We start from the raw sequence: 10,000 nt of genomic DNA, 5'->3' as shown, positions 1-10,000 counted from the left end.
TTCAACTGCCACTTGGCAGCCAGCTGAGTCACTCGACAGCAGGGGTAAGGCAGAGTCAAGCCCCGGTGGAGGACATGCACCCACACGAGTGAAAGGCTGTAAAAGATGACAACACTCACTCCTTTAAATCAATACTGCACTCATGTCGACTCATGTACCACAGATAGGAAAGCAGCTGCCTGCAACGCAACCATGCACAGGTTGCTGATGAAGAAAGAAAGAAAAAGGCTAAATTAGGAGTCATTGCTTCTTTGAAAGCGGCAAGCCAGCTTTCAGCCTGAAAGGCAAGGGAACTACAGTAGACTAAGCTTTTTTGAACAGAGGCTGAGATATCAGCAATTAAAAGTGCTGTCTGTCTCGGGCAAACCTTTCCTGAGGACTTGGCGACGACTGTCCAAATTATTTTTTCGTCAGATGATTTATTTTTTCACCTTTCCCACTCACACAATGAAAAGACAATGTTACAGTCAACCTTATGGAGTCCAAATTATATACAGACATGTCATGGTTTACTAAATATATGTGAGTAACAGGCAGTTTCAGTCTTTTTTTTAACTGGAAACGCTTCATAAACTAAGTTTTTTTTCTGACGAAAGATGATTAGACTCTTGCGAAAAATAACACCTTGTCATGAGGCCAATTCCTTTTTCAAGATCAAACATCTAACTGCAAGAGCTGTACATAGCATGCTCAGAACCAAAATTTAAACCTCTATAACTCAGAAACAGATTACTATTTTTTCACCAAATCAGAAAAAGGCACTGTTCTGGGTATTATTCTGGAGACTGGCAAAAGAAACTAGCCAAAAACAATCAAATTCTCAGATCTTGAATAACATATTAATTATACAATTACTGTTATTTAGGTGTTCTTGGTTACTTTGATTATAAAAAAATGTATGTGATATTGTTACTACAGTACTAGACAGCTATTGTCTCTAGTGGTAAAGAGAGGGTTTGTCAAGTTAATAAACTGAAATGAACTAATGTAATGACGCATGTCTGATGCCGATAGTCATAGTCTTTAAATACAAAGTCAAACACTTGTTTTTATCTTAATGAAAGACCCTCCTCTCACATTTTAAGGGTAGTGCCTTAAGCATATGCCTCAAACAAAGGATTTTGTATGTGGAGGGGTAATGGATCCACACACAAACATATGGTCATGGATTGGGAGAAAAACTGTGCTAACTCCTGACTGTTTATTATTGTTAATTAAGGTTGGGAGTTTGTGTTCAATTTTGCAGCAGTGCCCACAACAGCTCAAAACTGAAGGCCATCCAGGCACTCAACAGTGGATGTTGGCAAGCTACCAGCCCCTGGAAGACAAAGGCCAGTTCTTCAGGTTTCTGCATTGATGTCCCGGGTTGTTATATCTGCTGCAACATGTTGAGAAGAAACATTCCTTGCCAATTTTATTGTTTACTATTTAACTGGCAATTAATGTATTAAATAAGTCAAATACGTTTTTTTTTTATTTTTATTTTTTTTTAATGTTTGTAGTATAACACACAAATACTCTTAACAATTGACTGGATAACAAATTGTAATCACTATAATACATGTTACATTAAGGCTTTTTATAAGAAAATATCCAGCGTTAGGTGGGAAAAAAACAAAGTCATAGTGTTTTTAAAACATTGTGTTAAATAAATTATTTAACGTAATAGACACACATGTATTTTATGGATACATGTAGTATTTTTCCTATGTATGCAGTTTGAGTTCTTTAAAGCACAGGTTCAGTCAAACAAACTATCAAACATTTTGTTTATAAATCTAAATAGTCCTTGTTGTATCTCATCAAAGGGAGCTTAGGTTACTGAAGATTTAAGCTGTTTATGTACCTGTCAGGATCTCTGTGTTATGCCTTTATTAAGATCTATAGTCCTGATTGTGCGCATGCACGCAGAGAAAGCTTTGTTCAGGGTTTCCACGTGTGTTCAAGGAAAATAGCAGTTTAGTCTTAAGAGACTTTTGTAAGCTGCATTGTTAGTGTTTCCGGTTTCACAGCGCGTCATACTGATAAATATAACAAAGAGAAGTTCACGTTAGCAGTTACAACTGAACTGAAATGGATTTTGGCTTTAAAAAAAACAAAAAGACCACCAATGTAGGTGTATAACTGTAACTGCAATATTATTACTCCCATTAAAAATCTAACACGTTACATTACCTTATTATTGACAAAAGTAATATTATTACAGTAATGAGTTACTCCAACTCTGGTTGTAAGTGATTCGTTTAAACCCTTAAGCTATGTTATTTGTAACCCTCTCAAAGTAAAAGCAGGAATATGTCTTTTGGGGTCAATTCCAATACAGGTAATAACAGAACATGATTAGTGTTAAGCGGTAATAACTGATAACTAGGTGGGGAAAAAGAAATCCAGGACAGTCCTTGGACATATCTACAGCATACTACATCTTTACTGAGCTAACCTGCATTTTTTAGTACTCTCTTGTGTTCAGTTACAATCAGCCAAAGCCATGAACACCAAACATTCAATCCCCCAAACTCCTTTAGGTCATAATTAAGGAACATTGGTATTTGCCACCTCATAGATCATGTTGGTCAATGCTTATTTCAAACAGTGTCCAGTCTCATTCGGTCACATTAAATGACCACAAAAGATTACTTATAATCCGTATTTTGTTTTTCAATTCAACACTGGTTTGAATGATTTTGTTCATCCATTATTCTAAACAGCTAAAACACTTGTTTACTTGACTTTCTTATAGTTATATAATGTGCTTTTTGACAGTTTGATTTTCAACAGATACTAAAAAGACTTTTTTTGTTTGTTTGTTTTGGTTTTTTACTTGCTCTAAACCATGTCATGAATTTAAACCATGTTCTTAACATGAAGTACGTTTGTGTAAGATGGGGACCTACATTCTGAATATAAGCATACCAGTTAAATCTCCAAGGTACTCACCCATGGACTGACACAATTTTTCTATAATTTTACGTGTGTAAATGCCAGTTGTATGTGGGTGTGCACAGGTGCATTGTGACTGAAGAGAATCCCATCTTTGAAAACAGACCAGATATTTTCATTCTTACTCCAGGCATAAACAGGATTTAGTATTTGAGAATGCTTGGTAATGTGGCAGTTGTCCATAATAAGCTTCTGTACAACCCTTTTGTTTACCTCTGTTACAACTTTTGTTGGTTGACCATACTCTGGTTTAACACTTTTTTCTGCCTTGACAAAAGCACTACTAAAGCACTAAAACACAGCTGTGTCAACACTGTTGAACTGTACCTTTTAATATTTTTATAAAATTGCTTGGATAAATTAAGTGCTGTGATTAGCTGAACACGATCACATGACCGGGCAGTAATAATTGTCTTACCGCACAGTTATGTCATCATAGACCAACATACTTACCTGATTTATTAATATTACTACATCTTAATAGTAATAATTATCTAAACAGCGTTTCTGTAGGTAAAAATGTCAACATACAAATGAAACAGCATTTATATCACTCAACAATCTTTTTTTTTTCTTCATCTCTCAGTAAGAATTACAGAAACACTGGCAAAAAAAAAAAAAAAAAAAAAAAAAAAAAAAAAAAACAAACTGGTATTTATTTAAACAAAGAAAACTCAGAGGCAAGCAGTAGCAGTAACACTGGATGCGTTAAGTAACTGATCACTCAGACAGAGTAAGAGCGCTCTCAAAGCACAGTGAGCTCATTTAAATGACTTAACGCTCTGCTCCAGGACAGCGCTGAGCGGCATTTAAAAATGGAGAATAATTCTTTGCTTGTTTGTGTTTCTGAGGTGATGGTAGATGAAATGGCCCTGTGTGAAGTTACTGTCCCCTGCTGTACCTCACTGAGTTCGGCGCTCTGTTTGGACTGAACCTCATATCTGGCTGTGTTTAATACCGACAATACCGACATTAATAATGACAATTATGAATAATATTAATACTATAAGCCTAATAATAACACCATAATAACTGTAAAACAGCTCTACATTTAAAAATAATAATAATAAATTAAATGATACAAATTCGAAAACAACATTTTTTTACCATCATATTTAGCCAATTAATACCTAACTTCACAAGTTGAAACCAGTTTATCGTTCTTGACAAACGTGTGTGTCAATCCTGCCTGTCATCTCCACTTATTTCCTGCAGGTGGCCATTCCGTTCACCCAGTCTGATCATTGCTGAGAAATGCTCAGGAGCTGCTCTGAGCAGCTCAGCAGGAGCGGAACTGAGCAAGTTGTTAAGTTGATTCTTTTACTGAGCAGCTCTCTTGCTTAACGCACCCACTATTCAAAAGTCACCTGATAAATCACCACGCAAGTCTCACTCACCGTGTACTGTGACTAGCGAGTATGCAATATTTAAACTAACTCAACAAATACATCTCATCACTACCCTCCGATTTCAGAAACATATTTAAATCACACTTAAAATCTCTCCTACTCTTTGCTAACACAACTGGGGCTTTTAAACAAGGTCGGGTTCGGCAAAGAATTCTATTGTGCTCACCGCGGACGGGAAGACTGCAGCACAGCGCAAACTGACACTGAAGTCGTTTGGTCCACATCATCTAACGCTGGTTTACAATCTAGGGAAATTATGCCGGTTACCGGCATCGGTGAGAAAACAGCGTCGGAAATTATTTGTCACCTTCTCTTGAAGACTGCAAAGCCTGAATAGGATAATTTCTTACAAAAAACCAATCTTAAGCCCCTCCCTCGAGTGCCAGTGCAGTGCAGTGTTTGGCTGTTTCATGAATCCTCCCTGTGGGAAATCAGTCTGCTTTCAATTCATAAATGTCATTTCATCTTGAAAAATGTTACTATAAATGGCAATGTTCAATGTAATGTTTATGGAAAAAAAAAAAAAAAAAAAAAATGACAACATATACAGTACCAGTCAAAAGTTTGAGTACACCTGCTTGAAACCAGATTTTTCATGATTATGTATGCTTTTAACTGTATAAACTTGTCTGTAAACACTTAATATTTCATTGTGATACGTGTACTTATATAAGCTGATAATCATAAGTGAATTGCATTCAATAATTACATTTAAAATGAAAATGTAAATCTTGTCAATTTCAATGAAATGGTCACCCAAAGCAATTTTAGTCTGATGCCCAAGTCAGTTAAAAGTCTGAAATGTGTATAACACGGTGTTAGAACACTGGCCTAAGTATAAGAGTGTCTTTGTTAGATGTTCTCTGAGTTAACTAGCATGTTACCTAATTCATCTTTTGTCACCAATTATTGTTAACAAGTGAGGGTCCATGATTACTATAAATATAGGTAGCATAGGCACAAGGTTGTCATTCCTGAATGTAAGGGAGCAGAAAAGGGCAAAATACGTTCAGTTAAGCCAAGAAAAAAGACAGTCTTTAATTACTTTAAGAAATGAAAGTCAATCTTTAAGACAAATTGCAAGAACTTTTCAAGTGTCTGTAAATGCTGTGGCCAAGACTATCAAACAATTTGAAGAAACTGGCACTCATGAGGACCAAACAAGGTCAGGCAGGCCAAGAATCAAACAAGTTCATTCGAGAAGTTCATTCGAGTCACAAGTCTGCAAAACCGGCGATTAACTGCCCCTGAAATACAAGCTCAACCAAATGCAACTAGAAGTACAGATGTTTCAACATCAACTGTTCAGAGGAGATTGTGTGAAGCTGGCCTAACTGGAAGAATTGCTGCAAAGAAACCATTGTTAAGAGTGCAGAATAATAAGAAGAGACTTCCTGGACCAAAAAACACAGAAACTGGACATTTGAGGAGTGGAAGTCGGTCTTATGGACCGATGAGTCAAAATTTGCAATAGTTGGGTCCAACCGCCGAGTATTTGTAAGACGCAGAGATGATGAGCGCATGAGTTCTGCATGTGTGGTTCCCACTGTCAAGCATGGAGGAGGCAGTCATGGTCTGGGGTTGCTTTGCTGGTGACAGAGTTGGTGATCTTTACCAAGTCCATGGCAAGCTGAACCAGCATGGCTATCATAGCATACTTCAGAGGCATGCCATTCCATCAGGATTACAGCCAGTTTGGCAGTCCTGCAATCTTCAGGAAGATTATGACAAGAAACACACCTCTAAGTTATGCAAGAATTATCTGGCGAAGAAGGAAAGTGAATGACAACTCAATCTAATGACCTGGCCTTCCCAGTCTCCAGACCTCAATCCCATAGAACTTGTATGGGACGAACTGGACAGAAGAGTCAAAGCAAAGCCACCCACAAGTGCCCTACATCTCTGGGAATTGCTGCAGAAGAGCTGAGAAGACATGTCGGGTGATTTACTGCTGAAACTTGATAACCGAATGCCTCGTGTTTGTGAGGCTGTTATTAAGGCAAAGGGTGGCTATTTTGAGGAATTCAAGATTGGGACAATTTTCAATTTTCTTGAACATTGCTTTGATACTCCTTATGTTTTGTTTTGTATATTGTAACATGTGTTTTCATTTTCAAGTATTTACAGAAACGTATACGATGTAAAACATTGCCAATTATGAAAAAAACCTAGTTTCCAGCAAGTGTACTCAAACTTTTGACTCGTACTGTATGTTACAATCAAACAGTCTTCAGGGACTATTTTTCTCAGTGGAAGGATACATAGTATATACATCTTCTTTTTCTTTTTTTTTTCCTTAAAGCCGGTTTGTGTAATTATTTAAAAAAAAAAAAAAATATCCATTTTAAAAGCAAAATAACCCAAGACAATTCTTATCGCACTGCCTGCGGCCTCATGCCTCACAACGTACCCGGGGCGTGCAGTAAGAATTCTGTGTGGGTTATTTCTTACATATTTCTCTCTTCTTTCAGCACCAACAACAACAACAAAAAAAGATTATTATTGTTCCTTCATAATATTAACCAAGATACCTCCATGTTTGTTTCACCCGTGTTGTTTTTGTTTTCACTTAAAGAAGTTGTATGCAGCATATTTATTGTGGGTACTTTCAAGATATGGTATCAGTATTTTTTTTGTTTTTTGTTAATTAATTCAATAAGCTGCTGCTAGACAATATGCATCTAAAATGTACAATGCTATAAAATGTGAATTAAGGGGAGCAAAAGAAGCAAACTCTATGTTATTCAAATGTATGTGAATTAAGTAAAAACAATAACCTTACCTCATTTTCAAGTTGCCTTGCTGCGGCTGTCCATCATAGATTGCAACTATATCAAAATCATCCTCAAGGGCAAAGGTATGAAATGATAGCTGTATCCTGTTGCGCTCTCCTGTGACTATGATCCAGGTGCAATTGGCATAGTTTGGATAACCATGAGGAAAACCTGGGCTTTCTATCGTACCATTAAGACCTTGTACCAAACCTCCACAAGCCTGACCTGAAAGGGGAAAAAGGGAAACTTTAGCTTTGAAACCATGAATTGTATTTATATGTGATTTATTGAATAAGATGTGCCAGAAAAGAGGGTCACTTAAACCATGCTACAATAAGTATTATTCCGCCTCATTACGAAAATACAGGTGCAAGTGTAATGGCATTATGGGGCATATGGATGCCATGCCCATACCACCTTACAACCTATTCTGAGGGAGCCGTATACTCGGATTTTTCAAACTAGTTCTCTGAAACTATCTTACATCCACTGAGCCGATTAAAAAAGCTTAAACACAAAATGCATTTGCCTATTTTATTGGGCCCTATTTACAGTGCTTTAACTCATTATGAGTTACTGTATTTGCTGTAAAGAAATTATTTTAAACCCTATTTTTTTTTTTTTTTTTTTTTTTTTTAAAGTCATGTCGGATTAATCTTTTTACACATGGTTAGTAAAATAAAAAATAAAAAAAACACAAGTCAAGGTTGTGAAGACCCTATTGAGTGTATTATTATCCAAGATAGTTTCACATACATTGAAATATATTCAAGTACATGTGAACCTACCCATTCTTACACTAAGCTTATTTATCTTATTGGGCTTCACCTAAATCTGCACATCTTGGCTTATCTGTGGAGTATATGTTTGTAATTGGCTGAAATCTTATAGCTATGGGTGTTTTTCAATGTTGTTGGTTTTTTTTGTCGTTTTTTTTTTTTTTTATTACATACAGAATCCTGTATATAAGGAGTTTATTGTCCTTTCAGTATATCAAGAGGCTATTTTAAAGGAGAAGCTTCATAACCATAAATATTGTTCTCTTAATTACATTTTCCTAGTAGAAAAATCAATCATCTGCCATTTGCAACCTTTAGGCTCCACATGTTGTAAACATGCATCTCTTGTTTAGGCAAATGTTTCTTACTTTATAAGCTCTCATGTGACTGTTACCATAATGACTGCACAGCACTTGTGATTATGACTGTACAGCTGAGAAGAGCTGCTGTTAAATGCTGTGCAGTTTGAGAATTTCTAGTTTTTGCTATTCAGCACATGTTTGCAAAATTAAAAGTTGTATTACAATTACGATATGGAGGATTTAAAACAGAATTGCACATTTTGGCGAAATGTAAAATAATATCTACACACAAAAAACACAGAAGACTTGCCCATGACCAGAAGCATTTTGGAAAGTAACAGAAAACAATAATTTCATACAATATATAAAAAGCGAAAGCCTCCCCCCCCCCCTCCAAAAAAAAAAAAAAAAAAAAAAAAATGAAATTAATGACCACATAAAAACAGAAGCCATAAGTAACACTTTATAAACAATGAGACTGTCACACACAAACATGCCATAAACCACATTTAAATAGAAACAAACGAAAACCCTTTTCAACATTATTTATATTTTTCTATCATCTGAACAAATAAATATCATGTAGGCTACCGGTACCTAAAGTGCTTTTTCTATACTTGCTGTAATGAGAGGATTTTCTTCAATACTTCAAAACACTTAAAATAAACTATGAGGTTGATTTGATCAACATATACCGCAAGAAGACAGATTTGTAAAGCATTTTAGAGCTTGGCTGATGTAATCCAGGGTGATTTCCAAATGATTCCTGAGTGCTATACAATAAATATTCTGGTCACAGTATTTTTACTATAAAATAATTGGAAAAAATTATTACTCTAGCGATGTGAACCAGGCCCTACATCTGAGTTTATGCAAGCTCGTATGTATGATTCAGATATATCGCGGTCCTAGAGTTGGCTCCCCATTTTTGCAGTCTAAATGTGCATGCCTTAGCTACAATATAAAAAAGCAATTGCACTTAGAGTTACAATTTGTTTTATTTTGTACTGCACATCACAAACAAAAATATACAAAACAAATAAAAACACAGCATTAATATCGTAGTTACCATATATGCATGCATTGCACAATAACACAAAGCTTCAAATATCTAATAACACAAATATTTACTTGCTAAAGTGGTTTTTACTTTAGCCAATGAAGTGTTCAGTTGTAGCAGCAATGCACTAGCAAAAGTCACAGGGCAGTGGTTGTACAGTATTTATTTGTTAGCCTATTTGTTTTTCTATGGGTCTCTTGTTGTATCGCTGCCCTCGATATAAAGCAGATTTATACTGGACCCCGACACCCATGATATATGGAGTGGGTGGTGTAGTTCATTATATAACATTAAAGCAATATCTTGTTGACCAAATACTTCTTTACTAACTGTACTTAAATACATATTTCAAATGTCCAAACCACATTAGTACTGAACCGTAATACTGAGCCGCATAAAGGTTTGTTTTTTGTAGACATAAATTGTATGATGATAACCATCAAGGTGCTCTTAAAACCCTTTAAGAATACAATTTATCTATGCACTGTGAGGTTACTTGTTTGTATAATCACTAACAACTAAAGATGTCCATTAAGGCAGCCCTGACTGAATTAATCTGCCAGTATGTTAAATACCCAATTACTATTGAGTGGTTAAGTGTTGGCTGTTAAATGTAAGTCTTCAACCTCAAATTTTAATTCCTACATCTAGCCCATACATTGTTCTTTTTCTTTCCTTGGTAGGCAATGACACACACTGCAAATATTGCTACCAGCAACAAATATAGCATTATAAT

The 10,000-nt window shown here is 35.8% G+C and overlaps 1 protein-coding gene across 1 annotated transcript in view; it reads right to left on the bottom strand.

The window, feature by feature from the left end:
* The window catches only part of LOC121316386 (CUB and sushi domain-containing protein 1-like), a 590,542-nt gene that overhangs the window by 534,894 nt on the left and 45,648 nt on the right, over positions 1-10,000 (bottom strand). The window contains exon 5 of the mRNA XM_041251464.1: positions 7,132-7,348. Coding sequence (XP_041107398.1) covers positions 7,132-7,348 — 217 coding nt within the window. The remainder of the gene's footprint in view (positions 1-7,131; positions 7,349-10,000) is intronic.

Source organism: Polyodon spathula, chromosome 5 (assembly GCF_017654505.1).
Source record: "Polyodon spathula isolate WHYD16114869_AA chromosome 5, ASM1765450v1, whole genome shotgun sequence".
Lineage (NCBI taxonomy): Eukaryota > Metazoa > Chordata > Actinopteri > Acipenseriformes > Polyodontidae > Polyodon > Polyodon spathula.
This window is presented reverse-complemented; position numbering and strand designations above follow the sequence as displayed.